Here is a 27722-nt window from a genome sequence, read left to right on the forward strand (position 1 = left end):
CTACGTGACGTTTCTGAAAACGAAATGCACACTTTGGAAACCCTGAGCGGAATCCAATAAGAGAAAGGTATCGATTGCAAATCAAATCAACGCACAGCCTTCAGCATATTCAGCTAAACCTTCTAACCAACCAGCATCGAAAGTTCATCAAACTACGACTAATTATAAACCAACACGATACGAAGAAAAACCAAGCACGACATACTCTAATATAAATCGTTATTTACGAAAATAAAAACCTGTTTTAATCCACCTAGTGGTGCAATTGTGCCTTTCTCATTTGTCCAAACTAGGACTCTATGGCTCGTTATGTTCAATATAATCATGGAAATGTCTATTACATTATTAGTGCACATATTTTGTGGTCGGCCGGTTTCTCATGGAATTCCTCAGATGGCAGACGCTGCTCTAACCACCGCACAGTGGGTTTTTCGCCAAAAACGTGTGATCTTTTAATTACGCCTAAATCGTTGAACTTGCATCAATGACGTCTTCGTAGGAATTTGTCGATACTATGAGCCCTTTCATATAGTGCTGTTATTTTAATGATTCATTTCTCTAAAAGTGCAGTTTCTTGCAAGCGTATATATCAAAATTATGTCTTCGGTAAAGTTGTAGAGCAAGCCTTTAAAAACAACTTTGCTGAAGACACTAAATCTTAAACTTTAATATCTTCGACATTATTGCTGGTTGTTTGTGAATGATCCCTTTAAAGCCAATTCAATAATATAACTTTTGAAATATCATTCTGACAAGTTCGAGATGTTCAGTAAAAAGCTTTAAATTATCAAAATGAAAAGTTTTTATATTACAACAATGGGTTATCTTGTGTATTTTCAAAGTAATTTGGCATTTTTTTTAAAATAATTTGTTTCAAATGGTGATTGGTTGTTAACGGGAAAACGGCTGAGATTACGTAAATAGAGTTTTCGGACTACTCATCAAAAATAGCAAGGTTTATCGTTTGCTGCTATTATTTTCGTGATTAATCCTTCTATAAGTGAGATTTTTCAACTATTTTTTTTTGAAAAGAAATGATGTAACGTCTTTGAAAAGTTGTATAGATTGCTTTTACGAATATCTTTGCTGAACATAAGAAGTCTCTTCTTTAAATGCTAATGAAGTTATAACTCGATATATCTGGATAGCCCCCACAAATATTTTTTTAAAATATTTTTTCTATTATCATTCCTACACGGTTCATATAAGTTATTTCAATCGTAAAAATACACAATTTTCATTACGTATAATTTTTCTTATCTCGAGTATTTTTGAAGATAGTTGACATTTATTGAAAAACAATAGTTTTTTCAAATCATCTTTAACTCTACTGGAGACAACGAGAGACAAGTGAACTCTATTGAAATTCATAGTGTGATGTAGCATTTCTAATTGCAATCAGAGCTGACTACCCGTTTTGCCCGTTCAAAAATTATTGCTTTTAAAATTTTTGCTAATTTTATCAAAAAAATATTTTATAACTTCTAAGTCGCTTGAGATTGACCGATTATCTCTTCTGGATAGATATGTATCTTGTTAAGATGAACAATTTTCTTGAACATGCTGAAACTTTATCTACGATATTTAAGAAGTTATGTAGAATAAAAGCTTTTAAGGGGTCGTTCGCAAACAACGGTCAATAACTTCGAGTGTACTATAAATAGAGATTTTTGGTCTTCAGTAAAGATGTTCGCAAAAACAAGTTCTTTGACACATCTAAATTAGGGTGTCCCAAAATGACATCATGTTAAAAAAGTCATCGGGCTCACTTCTTAAATGAAAGGTTAGGGTATTAGGACCACTTTCTTCTTCGGAGTGAATTTGCTAAAATGCTCCCTACTGGTGGCGAATTTTGATTTTTTGAAAAATGGGCTGATTTTGGGTAAAAATTCAAATGCATGCCCCTTGAAGTGCTCCTGAACGACCTTAGATTTTTTTTCAGCATTTTTTTTTATTTTCTGAAAGTTCTAATGGAGAAGTTTGGATAGTTGGTTTGTACAAAAATTTGAATTATAAGAGCGGCAGAGCCATTAAAACTTAGTAAAAACTGAAATTTTTGGTGTTTTTCAGTACTTTTTCTTCAAAACAGGGTATCTACAAAATTTTAAAGGTACAGAAAACACTTTATATAGTTGAGCCGAATACAGGGGCGTAATTTTGCTGAAGAAAGTGTATACCTACGGCCAATGGGGTATAACTTATTTAAGTTTTTGTTAAATAACCTTTTGACATTTTATGATATTCATCAAAAATAACACTGTTCTACAAAATAAAACAACTTAAGTAGTCTTAGTTCGCATATTATTTTTCGGAAAATAGAAGGAAAATGATGAAAAATGGCGTTTTTAGCTTGTCTCTAGTACATCAGAATCGGTTTTTGTAAGCATTCGACGATTTTTTTAAAAATTATTTTGTATACTAATAGCCACCTAGCAGGTTTGAAAATCACTACAAATAAACAAATATGTCGATCTAATGGCAAGTTATGGCGTATATGTGAAGGCTGAATTGATTAACGTATTTACATTTTGTATATAAAGTCTTATTTTCATGTTAGGAACTTTAAAGTGGAGAATTCAGAAGAGTGAGGTGAGTGTTGAAAAACTGATATTTACTGTTTAGATCATATAATTCCAAAATAGTCAAATTTGGGGCAAATATCCTCGAAAAAGTTTTACAACAGAATACAGCGCATCTTCTGACACAATTATTTTGTTGAAGATGCCTCCTAGAAGTAATTATGGAGAATTAACTCTTCAAAAAATAATTAGAGGCTTGGCGTCATTAGCAAAGTTATTATTATTTTTATAATTTAATTTACAAAAAAATCATCAGATGCTCATTAAACCTCGTCCTGACGTACTAAAGACGTACAGAAAACGTCATTTTTCATCATTTTCCTTTTATTTTTCGAAAAACAATGTGTGGTCAAAGCACATTTGAACTGATTTACTTTTTGGAACAGCATTATTTTTGATAAATTGCTAAAAATGTCAAAGGTTATCTAACAAAAACTTAAATAACTCATACCCCATAAGCCGTAGCTATACACTTTCTGCAGCAAAATTACGCCCCTGTATTCGGCTCAACTATATAGTGTTTTCTGTACTTTTAAAATTTTGTAGATACCCAATTTTGAAGAAAAAATACTGAAAAATACCAAAAATTTCACTTTTTACTAAGTTTTAATGGCTCTGCCGCTCTTATAATTCAAAATATGTACAAACTAACTAACCAAACTTCTCCGTTTGGATCACCAGAAAAATAAAAAATGCTGAAAAAAAAATCTAAGACAGTTCAGGACCACTTAAACAGGCATAAATTTGAAATTTCATCCAAAATCGGCCCATTTTTCAAAAAATCAAAATTCGCCACCAGTAGGAAGCGTTTTAGCAAACTCACTCCGAAAAAGAAAGTGGCCCTAATACCCTAACCTTTGATATAAGAAGTGAGCCCGATGACTTTTTTAACATGATGTCATTTTGGGACACCCTAATCTAAATGCCTTATCGCGTTTTTCATACTGTGAAAAAAATGTTAGCAAATATCTCAATTAAAGGAGGATAAATCATTATAACTATATCTTCAAAATAAAAGTCTTGGATCATCATAAAACGTCCCAGAAGACATCATTGCTGTACGCTTTACCGTTTTCGTGTGAATAATTTTTCGCACGTCTTTGGCGAAAAAATCATTATGCAGCGGCTTCAAACGGGTAGTGTGATAATAGGAACCTGACAAAAATAGGCTCATTACCCTACTATGATTTATTGTTTTTGACTTACTTTAACTTTTTTATTTTTTTATTTCGATTATAGAGGTTTTAACCTTAAGGTCATTCGCCTCTTCGGGTTAGAAAAATCTCATGAAAAATTTCTAACCCTATGTTAGAAATTTTTCATTAGTCGGGAATCGAACCTAGGTGCGCTGAGTACAAGGCGATCGATTTACCAACTACGCTACGCCCACCCCTTACTTTAACTTTTTATTACTTTATGTTTATAGAAATGCATGGCTTAATGCTAGAATGTAATTTTTGTTTTGTTTTCAATATATCACGCTAAAATACAGACCGACCGAGATATAATCGAAACATTACTGTACTCATCTTGGATTTGACCTTTCTCCAGAGGGTTGTGATAGAATCTTAATCGCATTGGCGTTTTCCTTTAGCCCGTTAAAAGCCAATCACGTTTAGTAGAATTTCGGAAAAAAAACGCCAACATGTTGTACTTATTGTGCATTACTTGCGGGACAATAGTCCATGCCACAGTGGCTGATTTACCAAAAAACTTGGCCAAAAGTCGAAAATTGCATGGTAGTACTTTTGGTTCCAGTACATATATTGTCCTTCAGATGGTGCTGCCGCATGGTATTTTAAGTGAACCGCACCAAGATGTCCATATTTGAGGTGTTGGCACATCCAAACAGTCTAAACCATCGCGTTTTGCTCATATTCTTTTTCGAGCGCCCGAAATATCAGTATTATTCAAGCGTAGCTGAATTTTGATAAAAGTGACGGTTTCGAATATGGAATAATGGAAAGTTATGTTCTTTATTTATATGTTTTGAAGTCAGAAGATATTATTTTGTTTCTTTATAGAAAATGTCAATAACTTTAACGCTTTTGTAGCAGACGGTTTCAATAGACATTTTTGCTAAATTATTGAAATACTTTTTTATCCACGTATGTCCTTTATGTTTCAAGGCAATTCATGTTTCTTGAACGATTCTCCATTTGGAACGTTATAGAATTCTTGCCCGAACTTGCACGTTTATGAGAAATCTTTGATTAATCTTTACAGTATCAGGTTAAAATTTTTCTGAAAATTTTGTTTAAATTTTTCTCTCATTTCGTCAATTTTTGACCGAATTGGATGGAACCGGCTTTAAAAGATCTGGAATTTAGTCCAGTTCCTATGTACCGAGTAACGTTCAAATCCGTAGACCGGTTCCGGAATTAATCCGAATTCCCGTGGGGTGTATCCGGCATCCCAGTGGGGTGACGGACGAGTTTTGAAGAAACATCCCATAAATTTAAGTAATTGTGTTTTGAAATGTGCTACATATGACTATTTCCCATTGATCCTTCACAATAGATTTGAATTGGACCAATCTTGGCCACCGGAGAACTGTTCCGGGAGAACCTAAGAAAATGTATATACATTTCTATCATTCCAGCGATTTGGGTTCATGGCTTTATACGAAATGCGAAGTTCTTCCGGTTCTACAGCTCCCTCAAGCTATGGCCATTTCGGCACCGGTTCCTGACGGATGGACATTTGACGCCATTTTAAAACCAAGATGGCGGCTTCCGGTTACCATAAAACAGTGAAAAGCACCATCAATATGAGTTTTATTTGAAAGAGGATGGTCAGCAAAAGCCGGAAATTGATAATAGACGCCATTTTGAAAACAAATATGGCGGTTTCCGGTTACCACAAAACAGTGGAAAGTAGCATCAATATAGGCGTCATTCGAAAGGGAGTGGTCAATAGAAGACAGAAATTGATTTTTAACGCCATTTTCAAAACCAAGATGGCGGCTTCCGGTTATCACAGTGCAGTGCAAACCACCACCAATAATGGCGTCATTGGAAAGCGCTAGCGGTCAGCAAAAGCCGAAAATTGGTTTTTTGACGCCAATTCGAAAACCAAAATGGCGGGTTCCTGTTCCAAAGAAACAGTGAAAACCGTCATCAATATGGGTGTCATTTGAAAGGGGATGATCACCAGGAAACGGAAATTGATTATTGACGCCATTGTAAAAACCAAGATGGCGGCTTCCGGTTTCCGAAAGAAACAGTGAAAACTAACATCAATATAGGTGTCATTTGGAAGGGATTGGTGAGAAGAAGTCCAAAATTGATTGTTTTTGCAGCAATCAGCGAAAACTATTATCAATATGGGTCATAAAGTAATTTTTGACGCCATTTTCGAAAACCAATATGGTGGCTTCCGGTTACTACAAAACAGTGAAAACCATACTAAGTATGAGTGTTATTTGAAAGGGGGTGGTCAGTAGATGTAGTGGTGGCGGTGGTACTACCACCTTTGTAACTGGAACACTCTCCATGGCACTGAGCAATCTTTACACGACAAGCATGACGTGTTCAAGCATTACTCTCTGACCATACTCAACATGCTACTGTATGAAGGGCCAAAAAGGAATTACGTGGTTAGAAATTGACTTCGCTTACATGTACTACGGAAGATTTTGCTTCCAATAAAAAGACCATATAAGCCAATCACAATGCAAGCCATTGTTATAAAAACTAGCCTCAATAGGTGGAGAGAAAATCCTGTGCAATGTTCACGAAATGTTAGCAACAAGAATCTGGCTACTCCACTCTTCCTGTCCAAATCGTTTCAAAAAGATGGCTTGATGGTCCCTCTCAATTCCCATGTATTCTATGTATGGGTCATTCCACGCGCAGTGATCAAGGCAAGTGTAATCAACCTTCACGGATTTGAACCAAATTTGGAGGAATTGTTCATCTAGGGCCAATATATAAAAACCCAAATGTTTGTGTCAATTGAATCAGTCTTCGGGCCATATGAGCACCCAACCCCCCTTTTGACAAATTGTCAAAACCCTTGATTTCCTTTTGAACATATCTCCGGTTCTATTTACTCTAGAACCAAACCGTAAGATGGGTTTTGAAGAAAATTATTCTGGGAGCTTAGAAAAAATATTAGTTTTTGGCGGCAGTGCTGCCAACTATCCGATTTTTTCAGCAAAACAGCAAATCAGCGATATTTTGAAGCAAAAAAATGATATTTCCCATATAAAGCAAGCGCACAGCAATAAAAAACCTACTTGAGTATTCTGAATTCACACATAATTTATCGTGAAGTACACGAGAAATGATGAAAAACTACGTTTTTGTTTTCCTTTTAGCAGATCAGGGTCAATTTTTATGACCGTTTGAAGATTTTCTCAATTTTGGCCAATACAAATGGATTTTTATATGAAAAAATGCGAGTTCTTCCCTTCAAAACAGTGCATCTCTAGAATGCGCTCCAATTATATTGAGATTATAAGTGTTTTTTATGTAAAAATATCTGAGGAACACGATGGCATTAGAATTTCCAAAATTAAAATATATGCAATCAGAGAAAAATAACTTTTAATATTTAACTAAAAAATCGCATAGTTGGCATCACTGCCGTGAAAAGTTAATATTTTTTCTAGACCCCTTGAACAATTTTCTGCAAAAGCCATTTTTGGGATGAATTCTATAGTAAATAGAACCGGAGATATAATCAAAAGAAAATCAATTGGCAATTTGTCAAAACGGGGGGTGCTCCCATGGCCTGAGAGGTGGTTCGATTGACACACAAATTTGGGTTTTTATGTATTGGCCCTAGATGAACAATTACTCCAAATTTATTTAAAATCCGTGAAGGTCGAATTCAAGTTTGTATCTTTTTTGATCACTTCGCGTGGAATGACCCATATGATATATAAAAATACATAAAATGTATTGTTATGTGTATAATAAACAAAACATTTAGTGGACATAATCAATATATGTCCTGAAAATAGAGCAATAACATGAACAATGAAGAAATAATTAATATAATGCTCATGCTGCTCGTTACTAATATAATCAAAATATCATGCAGTGTTGAAATCAATCAATGAAAAGTGTCAGGTATAATGATGAACATAATGGAAAAAATGAATGAAATCAATATTATGAACAAATCGAAAATTATTATTATAATGATAGCATAACATAGCATATACGATTGCACAAACCGTAGGTGGCTGTACAATGATCAGCTAATATTTAACAAGATATCCACTATACCATGTCGCAAGGAACATTTGGGATTAACACGTGTACAGTCTACTGCCCAGAAAAAAAATGAATTTTTGAAAACTCAATCGGCCCACCCCTGAGTCAATTCCTAGTTCCACCAGGAGTACTTGCTCCAAATTTGAAGCAAATCGGACAAGTCTAGCCACCGGACCAATGTGCCTGAAGTTTGTATGGGATTTTTTGATAATTTATATGGAGAAAACTTACTAGCTCGCATTTTTACCGCTAGGTGGCACTGTATGCATCGAATTATCACTGTAAGTGAAAATAAAACAGATAATTTGATTCTCTACAACTTTGTCGAAGATTGCTAGTCCATCCGGCTTTGTTAAAAGAAGTTATTAAACTTTTAGCGAAGTGATGTCTGAGTCAGTTTTGCATGGGGCCTAGCAGTGCATGGTAGTGTATCAGTACTAGAGTATTGAGATGTTTGGAAGAATTCCTGCGAAATTCCTGTTCTACAACTTTGTAAAAGACACCTAATTTATATATCTCTCTGTGGAAAACTTAGTGTTGACGCCATCTATGCGGTCACAGGTGGAACTAATATTTTTAAACCAAAATATAACTCCTATTATGTATTGCAATTCTTCCGAACATACTATTTAGCCAAATCTAACCATTATTCCACAAAAATGTTTAGTTTGTTAGAACCTAGTACTGATACACTACCATGCACTGCTAGGCCCCATGCAAAACTGACTCAGACACCACTTCGCTAAAAGTTTAATAACTTCTTTTAACAAAGCCGAATTGACTAGCAATCTTCGACAAAGCTGTAGACAATTAAATTATCTTTTTTATTTTCACTTACAGTGATAATTCGATGCATACAGTGCCACCTAGCGGTGAAAATGCGAGCTAGTGGGTTTTCTCTATATAAATCCATATAAAGGATAGGGGTCACGTCCTTACAATCGTCGAGGAAGGGAAGGAATGTTAGTTCAACATCTACTAGTGAAAGTGCAGGGAGTCCATACTACTTTCATAGCTGTTTCAGGAATAGGAGTTTGTGTTAGTAGGCCAGATTAATTACGAGAAGCTCATTCAACAACATTTCGTAGGAAATACAGTGCAAAATAAATGTTGCTTACCTAGTGTATTGATTTGATATATGTACATAAGTTAGAATATGCTCATAGTGAACTTACCAATTTTTCAGTTTTCTATTTTCTTAACCCCTACTCACGAAAGGGATTCAGTAAACTTGCCTAACCATTTCTCCTATTTAGTGAAGAGAAGTAAAGAAAAAAGAAAAAAAAGCAGGCAACCGCGGCATCCCAGTCGCCGTCGTTCCACCAACACATTATTCGGCAGCGGCTCACGAGTCAAAACTAAACGATGGAGTCATCGAAGAAGCCCCACACACCTGCACATATACCACACTATGAAGCCGACACCGACACCAACCACGAACGCGTGAATCAACTAATACATCTCCAATGCAACGCACGATCACGACCTGCAGTATTGAACGAGGAAAAATACTAATGTCCAAATCGCAAATTATTATTATTATAATATTGCCGTTACTTTTAAATTGCGATTGACAGCCCATGTGAACATGGGCTCGAACTAATCTTGTTAAGATCTGCGTTCAACATGTTGACAACAATATGATTTAATTCGGTTATTCTAGCATCGTAATGACTACGGAACGGGAGCAAGTTTTACAAGTTTCGCTGAATCATAACTATATTGAAAATCAGTCTAAATCTGCATCTTGTGAGTCACGAAGAAACTTAGTTGTCTGTCACAACAGCACATATTTATTGTTGGTGTGAAATAGTTGTTGAAATAAAAATTGCTACTTGGGTGACCGTTCATTTCTAAATAAAATCCATACCGATGATGATTTTGACTATATTGTAGTACCGCCATCTTGCTTTCCAAAAAGGCGTCAATACATATCCGTATCGGCCGACCATCCACTCGCAAATGACTTCCATATTGATGATAGTCTTCACTGTATTGTGGAAACCGGAAGCAGCCATCTTGGTTTTCAAAATGGCGTTAATCATCAATTTCCGTCTTCTACTGATCACCCCATTTCAAATGCCACCCATACTGACAATGGTTTTCATTGTTTCCTTGGAACAGGACGCCACCATCTTGGTTTTCAAAATGACAACCATTATTGACGGTGTTTTCACCGCTTTGTGGTAACCGAAAGCCGCTATATTTGCTTTGAAAATGGCGGATGACACCCATCTTGGTTTTGAAAACGGCGTCAATTATAAATTTCGGACTTTTGCTGGTCAATGGCGTCAAAAATCAATTTCTGTCTTCTATTGACCACTCCCTTTCGAATGACACCCATATTGATGATGCTTTTCACTGTTTTGTGGTAACCGGAAACCGCCATCTTTGTTTTCAAAATGGCGTCAAATGTCCATCCGTCAGGAACCGGTGCCGAAATGGCCATAGCTTGAGGGAGCTGTAGAACCGGAAGAACTTCGCATTTCGTATAAAGCCATGAACCCAAATCGCTGGAATGAAAGAAATGTATATACATTTTCTTAGGTTCTCCCGGAACAGTTCTCCGGTGGCCAAGATTGGTCCAATTCAAGTCTATTGTGAAGGATCAATGGGAAATAGTCATATGTAGCACATTTCAAAACACAATTACTTAAATTTATGGGATGTTTCTTCAAAACTCGTCCGTCACCCCACTGGGATGCCGGATATACCCCACGGGAATTCGGATTAATTCCGGAACCGGTCTACAGATTTGAACGCTACTCGGTACATTGAAACTGGACTGAATTCCAGATCTTTTAAAGCTGGTTCCATCCAATTCGGTCAAAAATTGACGAAATGAGAGAAAAATTTAAACAAAATTTTCAGAAAAATTTTAACCTGGTATGTACTGTAAAGGTTAAGGTTGAACAGAGAAGGGGCAAAAGTCGAGAACGAAAAAAGCAGTTTTTTCACACCGTGTGTTGGATTTTCATGAAAATCAATCAGCTTACTGTTTAGTACTGCTGATTGATTTTTTTGAAGATCTAACACATGGTGTGGAAAAAAACTGCTTTTTCGTTTACGATACCATGCTTAAACGTTACCGGGGAACTATGACCTTTGATCATGCAAAGCAAAACAAATCTAGAGGTGGAATATAAAACTGGATACTACAATCGAAAATCAGTAGAATAGTGCAAAATAATACTGGGATCTCCGGCCGTGATTTGGCCAAAAAGCTCACATTAGCGTACACTCCAGCTTGCCGAATTTGCTGACGTACTATGACGTACAGTCATAGTACGTCAGCAAGCCTGACAACAAAACGTGGTTGCTCAAAACTATACCAAGACGTAGTAACAGCATGTTCTGACCAAGTATAACGTATGAATTTAAATGGATGCTTCATCGTGATAATGGACTTTGGACAAATCCTCGGTCTAAAAATTTAAATAACACTATGAATCTTAGTAAATCTCTTTTGTTTTCGTATTTTTGTCATATTTATTTTTTAGTTGCTGCAATTTGCATTATCAATTTTCACTCCGTGCATTTTGTCGCAGATTCGGTTTATTTTCTATAATTCAGAAAAATACTATTTTTCGTTCTTTGAGAATTATGTGCATCAGACAGCAATTGAATAATAATCGTATAGAGAGTTGAAAAGTTTTATAACTATGCTGTATAATATTTCTAATACACAGAGTTTGAAACGACTAATAACATCTAGACACCTAAATATCTTATTGTGTGCCAACCAACAAATTCTCTCATTTAAATGTACACCATTCAAAATTCGAAACATTATAAATGTTAGTGGCATACACTGGAACCATTAAATCTTCATTCGTGAAAATTTATTTATATTTAGATTAAATTGTCGACCATTTTGCATCCGCCATTTTGAATTTTTAAATCTGACATCAAAATCGTAATCTCCGCCCAAAAATACTGTGGTATGTATCTTTGCAGGTCAATCAAAAGCATTTTCGACTTTTGACCAGATTTTCAGGGAAATCCGCCACTGAGCATCCCTAAGGATGATCTCAGCTCAATTAAGGCACTTAATTGTACACCCAATGAATTTTGATAATTACGCTTTATTCTTTCTGGGCAAGATAAGAGAATACCTTAGCATTTTAACAAAAAAATCTATTTAATTTATTTTTGTGTGTTCATTGCGTCATACTGGGTAATGAGCTCACTCCTTCGACTGTCCTCGAACCCGACGGACGTGTTACTGCTGTCTCCGTTTGTTCGGTGCTCGGTAGGGTAAAAGGGTATAATACGCCCCACCGGGGCTAAATGCCCCTCTTCGATTCCCAGGATTCCTGAATTATCTAAAAAGTAAAAATGACTGATAACAGTATCGTTTCATGAAATCAACGTACTAAGTTAGTTTGGTATTTATGTTATGTTGCAAAACAACAATATACACAAAAGTATCAAAAGAGCTACTTTTATGTAAGCTTCCACTTTTCCCAATAGCATTACTACCAATTAGAAATAGTCGGATTCGATAGAACTATTTCAAGTAGCTTACTAGAATATTATAGCTTGGCTTAAAATTATGTGTGTGTAGAATTATTCATGTATTCACAACAGCTCATCACCGGCCAAAACGTCCCACACATTGTTGTGGGGCATACTCACCGATTGCTGTGGGGCATACCGTCCTCTTGTTCGGGGCATATTACACTTTCACCGGGGGCATTTTGCCCTGAGTGAAAGAAAAAACTAGAATTTAGGCATCTTTGAAAAATGTTTAATTGTATAAGGATGTTTTTAAGAAAAAATGAAACGGGTACTAATTTATAACTAATATAACAATAAATTAGAGTAGTTAGTGAGAAGATCATGGCGTCGAATGGTGAAATATAACTATTTTTGCTTAAGGGGGCGTATTAGACCTGTTTACCCTAACCGTGTTTTCCCCTTTGGGATAGTTTATATGTGGTGGTTTTTCACGCACGCTTTTGGGGAGGAGAGGATGGTGGTTATGATGCTGACTTTTCGGGTCGGCAGAAAAGTCAAGTTTTTTTCCTTTCCCCTTTCAATGTCTAAAGAGGTCGCCATAGATTACGCTTATTTGAATAATCCATCCGGTGTAATACCGAGAATTCAAAATTTGATAAGAATTCTTCTTTTGGTGTCTTTACTTGATTCTTCTGAGTTCTGGGACGGATTCTGGTAAGAATTCTAGTGTTGGGATTGGAAAAGGATGTACAAAACAGGCCCGTGCGCACGGGAGGAGGGGGGTTTGGGGGTTCAAACCCCCCCCCCCCCTGGAGCGTTTTGAATTACTTTTCAAAATTTATTATCTTCCTGTCCAAGAAAAAAATATACTGCAAACCGTTTGGCCACATAAAATGTCATTTGAGTTCGGTCACTCTAGAAACAAGTCAATGAAGAAACTAAGGACGAAACATTGCGAGGGTGGCTGGACAGGGATGTATGTCGAGTTGGACGGCTTCTCTGAAGGATCGGTTCACGTTTCGAAAAACTTCGATATTAGCAACAGTAGGGAGTAAACAGGAGATGTCGGTCAGCGGACTAGCAACGGCAGTTATGGAGGAAAAACACGAAGTTGGAGAAAATCAAGATAACGTTGCCTAGAGAAATTTTACCGCCCATGATTATTCCGTTAGAGTGGCAGCGAAATGGATCGCGCAAATGGGCATCGGTATAGGGTGAAATACTGCCGCCAAGAAGTTCTCAGCGCCAGCTAGCAGATTAATAGGAACAACTAATATCAAGAAGGATAAGAAACCCAGCGAAGCTGGTTGTAAACAGGGGTAAATCCTTATGGTCGACACCCTCGGATCGGCTCATGTCTCAACAGGGTACAATATTTGCAGCAGACCTGAGCAGGTGAGATATATCACGAAGGTTTGACAGCGAGTAAGGAAAAGTAGCTATGGATAAAAACATGACGATTAACACAAAACAAAATAAGCAAGAACACAATCCTTACTAAAGCAGTACTTAACGGTTGCCCCGGATGGATGAGGATTACGAGATACAAGAGGTTTAAGTTTAGTCGGATGGCTTAACAACTACTACAAACCAATCCGAATCCACCACGAGCCAGCAGGCAACGCACAGTGGTCGGAAATGCCAAAAACGTCACTAGAGACCAAACCATTGAATATATTAACAGGGTGTCTTTGGAGGAATTGTTCGTATGAATATTCCCCACAATCTGATAGAAATTAAATTGAGGCATGGCTTACTATGATTGAACTAGAAAAATTAACTTTTTATACTGACGAGGTAGAAAGTTGGTGTCTTCGACAAAGTTTTAGGAATGCTCATAATGAAGAAATTTGTTGAACAACTTGAGCTTGTAGGACTTAATGTTATCGATTTATAAAGCGTTTTCTAAGGCAAACCCCTTAAATTTAGCTTTTTGATATAGCTTTTTTCGCTGTGACTTTTCGTGCAAACGATGTTCCAGACAAATGTTGAGGTATTAAAACCACATAATATTGTTGATGACTGCATGTAAAAATATTGTTGAACACTGCATATAAAAATTTTACCTGAAATCGGCGGCGCGGCGCACACCTCTTGTAAAAATACTCATTCGTTTTAGAGTTATTGAAGAATTTTAAATTTTTTTTACACCAATTTAAACTGCGTATAAGAGAGAAAGGTGCAAACCAAAATGGACGAGCAGGCACTATTCAATGTCCGGACTACGCATAATAAAGGTAAGAAGGTTTTAAGCTCATGTTGTAATATTTTTGCCTTTCTCATATAGAAAGGTTATGCAATCACTCTGAAAAACGTCAACCTAATCCCGGCCTAAATTTTTTTTTTTGACTTGCGGTTTCTGGATTTTAACAGGGGTGTAGTTGATGGTTTAAGGAGAGGGGTTACACCCCCCCCCCCTCTACTGTTCACTCCCCTCCCTTAAAAATCTCCTTAAATCACCCCTCAGAGCACCACCCCATCCAGCCTTCATACCCCTCCTCTTCAACCCCATCATCTTTAAACCACCACTATATCACAAAGCATACCAATTTAAGCTGGGGAGTCGTTCGTTCATGGGACTTTCGCCCTCCTCACATACGCACCCCCGCATGACAAAATGAGTTAGCAAGCAGATAACATTGATCTAATGCTGATTAGGCTAATTAAGTATGATATTTTTTTGTTTCAAGTGTTTCACCGTCGACACGTAGCTCATCAAGTTCGTGGCTGGCATGCCATTGTGTATAAGTGCAAAGTGTACTAAGAATGTAATGGACATTTCCACAATTATGTTGAACATAAAAAGCCTCCGTGCCATAGTTTAGAGAAATGAGAAAGGCACAATTGCACCGCTAGGTGGATTAAAACAGATTTTTTACTTGGATATTTTTACTTACAGCCTTCAACAATATTATGTGGTTTTAATGCCGCCACATTCTTCTGGAGCACGATAACATTGAATCCTACAAGTTCAACTAGCTCAACAAAAAATTTTATTACGAGCATTTCTAAAACTATGTCGAAGACACCAACTTTCTACCTCGTCAGCATAAAAAGTTATTTTTTTTTAATTTGATCGTAGTAAGCCATGCCTAATTTAAATTTTTATCAGGTTGTGGGGAATATTCTTACGACCAATTCGTCCAAAGATACCTTGTGAATATATTCGATGGTTTGGCCTCTAGTGAATTAAATTCACCTTTTTGGGGTTTCCGGCCAGTTAACATTTACCCAATTTGTTGAGCAGAGTTGTCTGGTTCACAAGACTAGGTCCAGGCCTCTGAAAAAATCTTCAAAGTTTGAGGGTTTCTGTGCGTTTCTTTTAAAATAAACGTTAAAAAATCAACCCCCCCCCCTTAAAATTTTCTGCGCACGGGCATGACTCTAATTAATCTCCCTGAATCTTTGCAAAATTAAATCACGCCTTCTAGTTATTTCTAGTCTTAAGATAGTTATAAAAATTGTCCCCCTTAGTTAACCCGTCCATGCCCAACTTTTTCCTAGTGCATGTAAGGTATCAAAACTATTTTGCCCTGAGAAAGGTGAGATCAAAAACACGAAAAGCCTTTTTCATAAAGATAGGTGCTTCCCTTGCAGTGCTAGAAGCACAATGTTTACCTTCCAATGCTCAATACAGTTCTCCTAGAATATTTACAATAGACCAATTGCATGGAAAATGTAGCCAAAGACAGTCAAAATTGATAAGTGTCATCAGTTTTCAAAAATATTGCACGATAACGAAGATATATGAAAAATTCATTTTCCGTCGTCAACGTAAACTGTCCCTGGCAGCACTGCTCCATCGGAATCCAATCAGACTAACTGCAATAACTTCAGTTGTAGAGCTGATCCTTGTAACTGTTAATGCTCAAATAAAAGGCAATAATCAAATTTCTTAGTCTTACTTGTCTTTGTTAGCAAATCTTGGCTCAATCTAATGTTATAGCTGTTTAAAAACGTTGTTGTCCACAAACAACATGGGCATGAATGGGTTAAAAATTATTTGCTTCAATAATCTCCCTGCTAAAAATGTCAAACCCATAAAAACTAAAAGACCCCTCTATCTTACGAAAATTATATTACCCCCTTGTGTATATGTATAGCTATAAAGTCTCCTTAGTTTAATTTAAAAAAAATCGATGTGTAATCCCCTAGTTTTAAGTAATTTGAAATGTAAAACAAACCAAGATTGGCACCTTTAAGCTAACGCAAACCTGCCTTATCAAATAAACGAATTGAATAAAAAATAAAATGATTAAATCGAGAAAGACTAATCAGAATTTTTAGATTCAAGTCAATCTTACTGACAATAATGCTTATAAATCAAAAAAAAAATGTTCAGATAACAATACATTAATGTTTAAATATTAAAACATCAAAAACTTCAAGAAAACCCAAACTTCCCATGAAAAAACCGTTTTAACCGGGAACAAACCTTGGGTTTTCCCCAAAATTATAAAAAAAACCCGTTTTGGTACATCACTGGCCCCATCTGATCTTACACACTTAATCTTGTTCTACCGAATTCCAGCTTTTTTCGCTACTTTTACCGAGTTTTGCACAGCCGAGCACTCCGCTAACAAAGTTTTTACCGAGATCTCAGTAGAAGTGACATTTGTTTTGAATAAACTCGATAAATAAATCGCTGAAAATAAGTAAATTAACAACACTTTGCTGAGCTATCAGTTCAAAAATTTTACCGATTGTTCAGCTGTGCGGAAATTTCCGAACTGAACTGAGTGTGTAGGGACTTCAACTCACAAGGTCCTTTGGGGAGGGGGGGGGGGAAGGGGAAGTCTTACGATAATATTTCGGGCCCTCTTAACTCCGACTTGCACGATGAATTCAGTATGGCTATCCTGAGTACTGAGGAAGCCACAACAGTCTCAGCACCTGGAGCTTTAGAAAGCAGATTGAATCTGCCTCTGTGTTCGAATTCATTGTTACTCGATTGTACCTGGAAAGTAATTCAAGACCCACATGATAGCGAACCGAAAGAACAATCTATTGTTGAAATAAGTAAAGTCTAAAAAAATGTTCCAAATGGAATCCAAAACAAAAAAAATTATTTTGGAACCACCCGAGCGGCTTACTGCAACATTGAATTGAATAAACCATTTAACTGTTAAACGAAATCGAGTTGTACCTTTCGCCGTGTATGCATTGCAACTGTGTCCGATGCATTGCCCAAGAGAGAGGGGCGGGGAAACAAGCTTATCAATCTATTCATTTGCAGCGCATTCACTAACTCTCGATTAGCTTTATTTAATAATGCAATTTTTCCATTATTTTCGTCTCCATTCACAGCTGGTCACCTGTGCCCTGGTGGCCTCGCTGGCATTCAATCAGCCGAGCTCGTGTGCCAGTTTATCTGGCGAAAGTACCGTTGGTGGTGGTGGTGGTGGTGGATCGTCGTCGTCGTCGCTGTCGTCATCACAGCTGGCCCAGGGGTCTCCGACGCTGGGTAGTTTGTATCGAAGCACCCGGGATGAGTACGGCCGGTATGGCCGTGATCAGCGGTGTGGAGGTTGCGGTGGTGGTGGTGGCTATTCCGATCGGGACATGAGGTCGTTCGGTGGTAGACCGGGTGGAGTCTACGGGTTCTACAGTGGCCGGGGATCGATTTATGACGACCGGAATTGGTACTACAGACCGGACGCGTTCGAAGATCGGGCTGGTTATCGGGGCGGCGATGGGTATTACTCGATGAGGCCCGGCTACATGGGCATGATGATGGGGTAAGTTGGGAAGGGCGGGGAGGTTGTTTTTTATTTAGAATAATGATGGTTTTTACTTTCGCAGCTATGACGATCGCTACATGAACCGTAACGATGACCGATACTATCCGATGTCGACACGCGGTTATTATGACAATCGCGGAGGTGGCACGGCTGGTTATTATCCACCGGCGGAGATGGGAATGCGACCGGGAGGTTACGGTTACAGGGGTAATGGGTACGATAATCTAGATCCGCTGTATGATCATTACATGATGGTTGCCCGCGGAGGTGGCCAACCAGCTGCAGGAGCCAATTATAATCGGGGTAAGATTGATCGTTGTGGTGAATTTCCGAGCGATGATTTTTGACTTTTCTGCGTTATCGATTGTAGATCGCTATTACGGAACATCCGGTGGATACGGTGGTGGTTATGATGATCGCAACCGCGGCGGCTACGGGTATGACAACAAGAACTTCCGGCCATGGGATGAAACGTACAGGTACTATCACTACTACTATTAGGCAGAAAGTGCCCTACTGCTATGTAGAATTTGACTACCCAACAAAATCCCTCCGAGAGCTTCGCTTGACGCTGTGACAAATCTAATCCAGCCTGACCAGAAATAATCCGTATGTAGCCTAATACAACAACAACAACAGGAGCGAAACGGCGCGCTGCTTTAAGCTTCTAACCTGTCTCTGCTTATTCAACAATTTTATTTTATTAGAAAAAGTGTGCTTTTATGCTTGCCTTCCTAAGTTATGTAGTTCAAATATATAAGAAGTTGGTGTGTTGAAATGAAATTTGAAGATATGCTTTCTCATTGTCTTCGAAGTATGGGGAGTATTCGAATTCAATTCACATTTTTTCACTGAACTAAGAAAATCAATATTTCAGCCTCACTAATGAAAGCACCATATCGATACTTTACGATATTAATTCCCCGCCATAACTCACCATAAATATTCGGGTTTCGATTATAACTTTTAACGACCGGCCGCGTCCCGCCCAATAATTTCATCAAAACAGTTAATTCCCCCCAAATGGTTCCCCGTGTTCCCCGATCCGTCCCATCCGTGCCGAGTTCTCCGCTAATGACCGTACGCGGCTTAGTATCGCTTCATTGTGGCCACAATCGAACAACTGGCCGGGCTACGTTCTTCATGAATTATATCGTTACAGTGCCGGGCAGTAGTTCCCTGCAACAATGGGCGCGGAACGCTGTATCGGAAACGAACGAAAAGCCAGTATGTCGGTAGGTCATTTTTCAGCTTTTCATTCAGCTTCCGGACCTAGGGCCGGAGCTGGTGAAGCCACCTTCCTCGGTCAATGGATTTCAGCCGATGGCGATGTTTCGGTCTTAAATGAGTAATTGGTAGCTTTTATGGGGTTCGTTCGGGAACGGCGAGAATGGAGTCGTTTCACGTTTTAACGCGTCTCATTCCTCGTTTACCTAAATGTATGTACGGAAAATTGTGGCTGTGGTGCAAGGGTTCGATTGGCCTGCAGCCTTTTGGCTTGCTGCTGATGCGCCATGAGCGATTAATTGCGCAACCTTCAACGTGGTATTTCCGAGGACTGGTGGGTTGTGTGGAAGTATTTCGGTCGTATGCGGCGGTTTTTATCGAAGGATAATCAAACAGTCATTAAGCTCAATTTAGTACTTTTTATTAAAACCATTTCGCCTTCCTACCTGACCTCAGATAGATGCCTGGTCATTTCAGCTTGGTTGATTGCAGCTCACGTGGAAAAAATATTGTAGGCGAAAGGGAACGTGACAACAAAATACTTTTGTTGAATTAGAAATCGAATGTCGTTTTTGCTTAAGGCTAAAATAAAGCATCTTGGGTTAGGAGAGACAGCCCCGGTTTTCTCCCGCATAATAAAACATCCCGGAAAGTATCCCGCATTTGCCAAAATGCTGATTTTTATTCCCAAGCACCCATATTGTACATTCATATTGTTCGAATACTCCCAAAAAATTTTAGTTGCGCTGCCCAATTGCGTGGAAGAATGTGCGAATTGAGCCAATTTATTCTGATTGTCACGGTGCCCTTTTTGACTTCTAATATGAGCCAGGCCACGAATCCTTACGAAAGTTTCTAAATTTTACACAAGTTGTGTGTCTAAGTCTTACACAAGTTGTGCAAATATTTGGGAAACGATCATCGTTAATAGGTTTTTTCAATTCGTCTCGCATTCGTCCTGAAAACATTTGGTCACTTTAGGCTAAAACTTACTCATTTTCTAAGCTAACTGCTATCAAACCGTTTGATGTCAGTTTCGAACCTAGGTTCCGAACCACCGAGCTGAAAATCGGATTGGGTTCCAACCTGAAATATATTTCTGAAATCCAACTCAATTTCATCTAAAGCATTATGAGTCACTCTCAGCGACGGGTTTCCACCACATTCTCCCCCAACCGCTTCAACTCCGGATCATCTCTCACTTTCCGAAGGAGCTCAGCGTACGTCCTTCCTTGATTCATCTCGACGATTAATGCTTCGTACCTATTTCATCATGGGCACCATTTCCTGCCAGCTCCAATACTTCGATGGCAAGATATTCACTACTGACAGGTAGACGGGTGATCGAAGTGACCCTTTCTCAGCAAACGATGGACAAGCAACTGGAGACCAGCACGAACCAAGCCAGTACGAGTGCAACACACGAATGGTGCCGCACTCGCATATGACCCCCGGTTTTGTACTTGGTTCAGTTTGCGTTCGAAGCCACATGGGCTGGCTGTCGAATGAAATCAGTTTACTTTCATCATCGAAGAGGAGGTGCTTCGAACAAAACTTGTTCAAGATTTGCGTCTTGGTGCATGTTATTAGCGGGAACTACTTAGGAGTGAGCTTCAGTCAAATGATTTAAAATCGGTTTCTCCGTAATTTTGACACGGCGGAAACAAAAATACTAGTTTTTAAATTAATTCTTGACTGACGGTTTGGTGGCGCTGATAACAGCTAAATAGTTTTCCAAAGAATATATTCTCTGGGTGGAAGATGTATTTAGCGGGAACCAATCAGGAACGAGCTTCGGTTGGATATTTTAAAACCGATTTTTTCCATATGTATGCATTTTTCTATCCATTGGAAATATAAATAATAATTGACGACAAAAAAGATATTCAATTTTAATTCTATTGAGTTGTTTGAGAGCGCTGATAAGGGCTAATTTGTTGGCCAAAGAAAATATTCTCCCGGTGGGAGCTATTTTTGGTCCTAGTTACTAGCACGGAGCTGCGGAGCTTAATCCATGAAGATGAATCCTATTAATCACTTCTCTTCCAGGGTTTACAAACAGTCTGCGGACATCTGACAAGTGGACTGGCGGAAACCGACTAAAATTACTATTCTTTCTGATCAAGATTTGCGACTCGGTGCATTAACGGGAACCAATCAAGAACGAGCTTCGGTCAAATGATTTAAATTAGGTGTTTCTTCCTTCCACCCTTAGGAAATGAAAAAGATGCCCCTGATAGTAGCACGCAACGACACAAACCAAGCGTATACAACTCACAAATATTTCTTTCTCGGTATTGTACAGCCTATAAAAATTCTAAAAAGAGAGCTGCGGAGAGAAACCCCGCTTTTTTGGCAACGTATGGCCCGGCATTGCACGGCAACACGTCCAATGTTATAACCCTCAAAGAACGGTTGGTTTCAAAATCGGCCAATGAAGGACGTTCGTTGGACCAATTTGGACAACGTCCAAATAACCGTTCAACGAAAGGTCATCGATGGACCCGTGTTGAACGATTTTGCAACAATTTTTTGGACGTCTCAATGGGAAAGATAGGCAGTGTTCGATTGGATTCATTTTTTGACAGCTTAACCCAAATCCAATGGATCCAAAATGGAGTCTTTCTAATACAGCCCTCCGTTCGCCGCAAGCAGCCAAATATGAATGATAATAGAAATAAATCTGTGCGGACCTATATTTAATTTTTTTCATCATTTTATTGTTCGGTTGGTGCACCATATTGACGGCTCTGTCTGAGATGGGCTGAAAATTTTCACTTTTTCCGAGTCGGTTTCGAAAGATTTTTCAAAACACAATTTTTCCGTTGATAATGCATATTACAAGATTTTTCTTCCGAAATTTTTAAAAGGGGCCCCCATATTGAAAGGTAAAGGTAAGTCGTTTTAGTCACGACAATGTAGTACCTTGAGGAGAATGTATGACAATGGGACAAAGTAAAAATTTTGTAGATTAAACCTCCTATAAGTGAGATGCAAAATTTATTTCTCGTATAATTAGAGATAGCGAGTTAGTGTATTCTGCAAAGTTGTAGTAAAATCTTTTACAAAAAACTTTGTCCAAGAGAGGAATTTCCTATCTTCAATAATCTTTGAGATATAGTATTATTTGAGAAATTATTTTTCCACAAGCGAAAGCGTCTGTGAACACCGGCGCCTACTCGTTCAGTGAGCCATACGCGACTTCGAGAGGGCCAGACATACAGCTTTCAACAGGATATAACTTCTGAACGGGTGATTATGGACAGACGGGTTTGCCTTCGTTTTGTACGTGAAACCTAGTCCTATTCGAATAATTGATAGCATAATTACAATTTTTGCCGATAGGAAAGTTACACGGGTGCGAAAACAGGCTAAAATAAAATCAAAATCAGCCATAAGTCTTTAAACAGTATTCGCAGCTATTTGGTCTCTTCGAAAAAGTTGTGTGTTTCATCATGATATAAAATGACCACGAGCATTGTTGACTTTATCATAGAAAACATCTTACAACTCAATTACTGTGAGTGACAGAGACAACATGTTTTCTGCACAATTTATAAAAATACTCTCCTCTACAACTTTGTCGAAGACGACCAAACGCTATCGGTTCGAAAGTTAAATTTTCTATAGCCTACTATGATCAATTTTTTAAAGAAATTATATTGCTTTTCACACACACTCAAACATTGTAGAATATGTAAAATCGCTAATATGAACAGTTTTGACTCCAATGATTTAAGTACCTCAAAACGCTGTTTTGAGCCACTGTGCATTGCGCTGAAAATCGAGTTGGGTTCCAACCTGAAATATATTTTTGAAATCCTCAGTTTCATCAAAATGCGTTTTGAGTCACTCCCAACTTTTTCCTTATGTTTTTCGGGGATTCTACAGGGTGCTCCAGCTGCATGTATCGTTTTTCAACATTGAGCAACTCCGCCATTTTTCAGCCGATTTTTACAAGTAAACAAGTTTTTTTTTAGAATATTTTCTGCCATTTATTATAAACCAGGTTTAGATAACAAAGTCGATTAAATGACCACCCCCATTAAAAAGCAACTATTTTGCGGGAATTTTGCATGACATTGGACTGCATTTCGGGCTTAATCACATTTCAGCTCGTATATCAGCTTTGAGTTCGTCAAGGTTCTTAGGTTTGCTAGAAAAAACTTTCCTTTTCAAGTAACCCCACAGAGAAAAGTCTGCTACCGTTAAATCCGGAGAACTAGGAAGCCATTCCAAATCATCATTTTTGCGACAACGAGTCCTGGAAATTTACTCTGCAAGAACTTGATTTTTTTTTTTCGATGGAGAAGACCTTTACGTCCTAGCCCAGTACACGTGCTATTGGTAGGGTCCAAGCTACCGCACGGGGTGCACTGGAGACGTGCCGGGCTCTAATGGTGACGCTGCCATTAATACCGCCTAAACTCCATTGGGCTCCGCCATCGTTCCTCCCAGGAACTACCTCTCGGTATTACTTCTGGGGGGATGGCTGTACTTAATGTACTCATTCACTCTCACTCACGCGTTCATACGTCCTGTATGAGGCTTACTTGGGTGCTCTCTCTATCGCACCTTGATTCACTCTCAAACACTCCACATGAGGCTGACTTTTGTGCTTACCTTTTTCATTCCTTGCTAGGCTTACTTTTGTGCTAGCCTCTACCATACCATGTGAGGCTGACTTTTGTGCTCACCAGCCTCCACCATACCGTGTGAGACTGACTTGGATGCTCACCCTTTCACTCCTCTGCCACGCCACGAGGCATCGATAGCTAAGTCCCAACATACTACGCTACGACCCTCCCATCTTGGCTTGAGGCAGTCCACTTATACGCCTATACACTCGCTCTTCTGTCTTGCTTCGGGGTGGCTGGGTTTACCCCTTACGCGGTTGCCAGTCGCTGCGCCAAACCTGCCTCGGCATGATCAGACCGTTCACTCCCTTTTTTGCGCTTGGCCTTTTCCGCTCCAGCTAACCAATCACTAGTAAGCCGTGCCTGTCGTCTGTTGCTCGGTTCGTCAGATTACCTGTAGCCTACTGGCAATATGGATGGTAGCAACCGAGACTGCATTCCACTTCTCCACCGATTGACACATCCGCTGAATAAGGGTATCAGGGGTTGTGTCCCAGCCACAGACGTCAAGCATTGCTCTTCTTTCGACGTCGAACCGATGACATACGAACAGTATGTGTTCGGCAGTTTCGTCTACACCTGGGCAGTCCGGGCAGACTGGGACCTCCGCGTGCCCGAACCTATGGAGGTACTGTCGGAAACAGCCATGGCCTGACAGGAATTGTGTCAGGTGGAAGTGAACTTCCCCATGGGGTCTTCCCACCCAGCTCGATATGCTAGGTATCTGCCTCACGCTGCCATCTGGCGACCGAGGTCACCCTGGTGCGCTCGCGGGCTCCTCTATTTCCACGTAGCTCGAAACACTCCTCATCTTCCCGAATGACCAGCCCGACTGGCATCATGCTCGCTATCACGCAGGATGCATCGTGTGATACCGTGCGGTAGGCAGATATCACTCTGAGGCACATCACGCGGTAGGTGCTCTCCAGTTTCTGTAGGTAACTGGTTACCCTCAGTGCTCTTGACCATGACGGGCCGCCGTACCTGAGGATAGATACTGCAACGCCTGCCAGTAACCTACGTCTACTGGCGCACACCTTTGAGCTGTTGGACATCATCCTCGATAGAGCCGCAACAGCAGTCGACGCTCTCTTGCATGTATAGTCGACGTGGCTGCCGAAGGTCAGCTTGTCGTCTATAATGACTCCGAGAGACTTCAGACTTCGCTGTGAAGTGATCGCGACTTCTCCCACATGGATAACTGCATGTTGTGCCGACTTGCGGTTGTTGACGATAACTACCTCCGTCTTATGATGAGCGAGCTCCAGGCCTCTCACGCTCATCTATTCCTCCACCGTGCTAATCGCGTGTTCTGCGGTTAGTTCTACCTCAGGAATTGACTCCCCGTAGACCTCCAAGGTTACGTCGTCGGCAAAGCCGACGATCTTGACCCCAGGAGGGAACTTCAGTCTCAGAACCCCGTCATACATGAGGTTCCATAGCACCGGGCCTAGGATCGAGCCCTGCGGGACTCCGGCGGTAATTGGAACCCTTTTCTGACCGGCATCGGTCTCGTATAGCAGTACGCGGTTTTGGAAGTAACTTTCCAGGATCCGGTACAGACCCACCGGTAGGCTAAGCCGGTGTAACGAGAGCGCAATGGCATCCCAGCTTGCTCTGTTGAATGCGTTCTTCACGTCAAGTGTCACTAACGCACAGTATCGAGTACCTCGCCTTTTTCGTTGGATCGCTATCTCGGCAGTATTTATCACTGAGTTGACAGCATCCACTGTGGACTTACCCTTTCGAAAGCCAAACTGGTTACTTGACAGGCCGTTCGTACCTTCCGCGTACGGGGTTAGCCTGTTGAGGATAATCCTCTCAAGCAGTTTGTCAATCGTATCGATCAGACAGGTTGGTCTGTACGCCGATGGGTCGCCTGGCGGCTTCCCGGGCTTCGGCAACAGCACCAATTTCTGCCTTTTCCATCTATCGGGGAAACGGTACTCGTCAAGGCACCTCTGCATAGCTAGCCTGAACATGTTCGGGTTCGCTATGATCGCTGCCTTGAGAGCGCTGTTTGGAACTCCATCCGGTCCTGGAGCTTTGTTCATTGCTAGGGATTTAGCCACTGCGAGTAGTTCTTCATTCGTCACTGGAGCCACCATTTCGGCCGTGCCCGCACTGTCTCGTAGTGCAGGTGGCCAGGGGCTTGTGGCTCGAGACGGGAAGAGTACTTCGATAATCGTCGCTAACCGATCCGGAGACCGTTCTGGGGGTGAAGAGCCCCCTTTGGTCTTGGCCATCACGATTCTGTAGGCGTCACCCCACGGATTCGCGTTGGCACTCTCACACAGGTTGTCGAAACACGCTCTCTTGCTGCTTTTAATGGCCTTGTTAAGGGCCAATTTCGCAGCTCGAAACACTTCGCGGCGGTTCTCTCTTGCATCCTCGGTGCGAACTCTTTGCATCCTACGTCTAGCTCTGAGGCAGGCTGACCGTAGAGCTGCAATCTCGGCACTCCACCAGTATACCGGGCATCTACCGTTTCTTGGTAGTGTTTTTCTCGGCATAGTGGCGTCGCACGCGCGTGATAGAACAGCTACCAGCGCATCCCTGCTTAGACTGTCGGTGTTGGCCTCCAGTCCCAGGGCCGCGGTGAAAGCTTCGCTGTCGAAGTGATTGGACTTCCACCCGCGTACCTGACAGGAATCTCGCGCCCTCGGATGCTGCACACCATAGTTGATCCTAAATCGGATTACTAAATGATCGCTATGGGTGTAGCCTTCGTCTACCCTCCATTCCATGCCTGGAACCAGACTCGGGCTGGCAAATGTTGCGTCAATCCATGCCTCCACTCCGTTTCTACGGAATGTGCTAGCGGAGCCATTATTGGCTAACACAGCGTCGAGTTTCGCAAGCGCCTCCAGTAGTGCTTGGCCCCTGCTATTTGTAAAGCGGCTGCTCCACTCTACTGCCCAAGCGTTAAAGTCTCCCACTATGACTACCGGTTTCCGGCCCACTAGGTCTGACGAGAGCCTGTCGATCATCTGGTTGAACTGTTCTATTGGCCACCTTGGTGGAGCGTAGCAGCTGCAATAGAACACACCATTGATCTTGGCAATCGCAACACTCTCGGCGAAGGAGTGTATTACCTCTTGAACCGGGAACCGTCCCGTTGTACAGATTGCCACCATCCCAGGCTCGTCCGACTACCAATTTCCGTTGCCGGCAGGGATGTTCTACGGGTCTGATAGGAGGGCGACATCTGTCCTCGACTCCGAGACCGACTGCCACAGCAGCTGTTGCGCTGCTGCACAATGGTTAAGATTTAGCTGTGTAACGTTCACGGCTTCTTCTTATTTGCCTCACCGAAGGGACACTAAGGTCCGCCCATTGCATGATTACGGGCTTGCTTCTTAGCGGTGCAGATAAGGCATTTATGCGCCTTAGTGCAGCCCCGCTTTTTATGCCCCTCCTCACCGCAGCGACGACATAGTTTGCTCCTGTCTGTGCCCTTACATTTGTAAGATTTATGGCCGGACTCAAGGCACCGATAGTACCTATCCACTGAGGGCGGCTGGGGTATGCTAATTGGGCATACTGACCAGCCGATCTTCAGTTTACCTTCCACGGTAACCTTTTTGGCATCCGCCTTCAGTAGCCTGAGGTAGGCTACTTGGGTGCCGGAGGGTCACCCTCTAAAACGCACTGAGGCCCGCTCGATTGTCACGTCGCATTGCTCCTTGACGGCTGCGACGACATCGTCTGCGGTCGTGAACTCGTCCAGATGCTTGCACTGGAGAGTCATTTCCGCCCCTAGCGACCTGACTTGGGCGCCTTCACCAAGGACCTCTTAAGCTAAGGCCTTGTACACCGCACTAGATTGTGCGCCTCGCTTCAGCACCAGAA

General features: G+C 40.5%; 1 protein-coding gene across 4 annotated transcripts in view; it reads left to right on the plus strand.

Annotated features, from left to right (window-relative positions):
* Positions 1 to 27722, plus strand: part of LOC131689314 (loricrin) — a 173095-nt gene that overhangs the window by 70877 nt on the left and 74496 nt on the right. For all 4 annotated transcript variants that reach the window (XM_058974312.1, XM_058974313.1, XM_058974311.1 and 1 more), the window contains exons 3-5: positions 17573 to 18003; positions 18068 to 18309; positions 18377 to 18485. In XM_058974312.1, coding sequence (XP_058830295.1) covers positions 17573 to 18003; positions 18068 to 18309; positions 18377 to 18485 — 782 coding nt within the window. The remainder of the gene's footprint in view (positions 1 to 17572; positions 18004 to 18067; positions 18310 to 18376; positions 18486 to 27722) is intronic.

The sequence above is a fragment of the Topomyia yanbarensis genome, chromosome 3 (assembly GCF_030247195.1).
Source record: "Topomyia yanbarensis strain Yona2022 chromosome 3, ASM3024719v1, whole genome shotgun sequence".
NCBI classification, from domain to species: domain Eukaryota; kingdom Metazoa; phylum Arthropoda; class Insecta; order Diptera; family Culicidae; genus Topomyia; species Topomyia yanbarensis.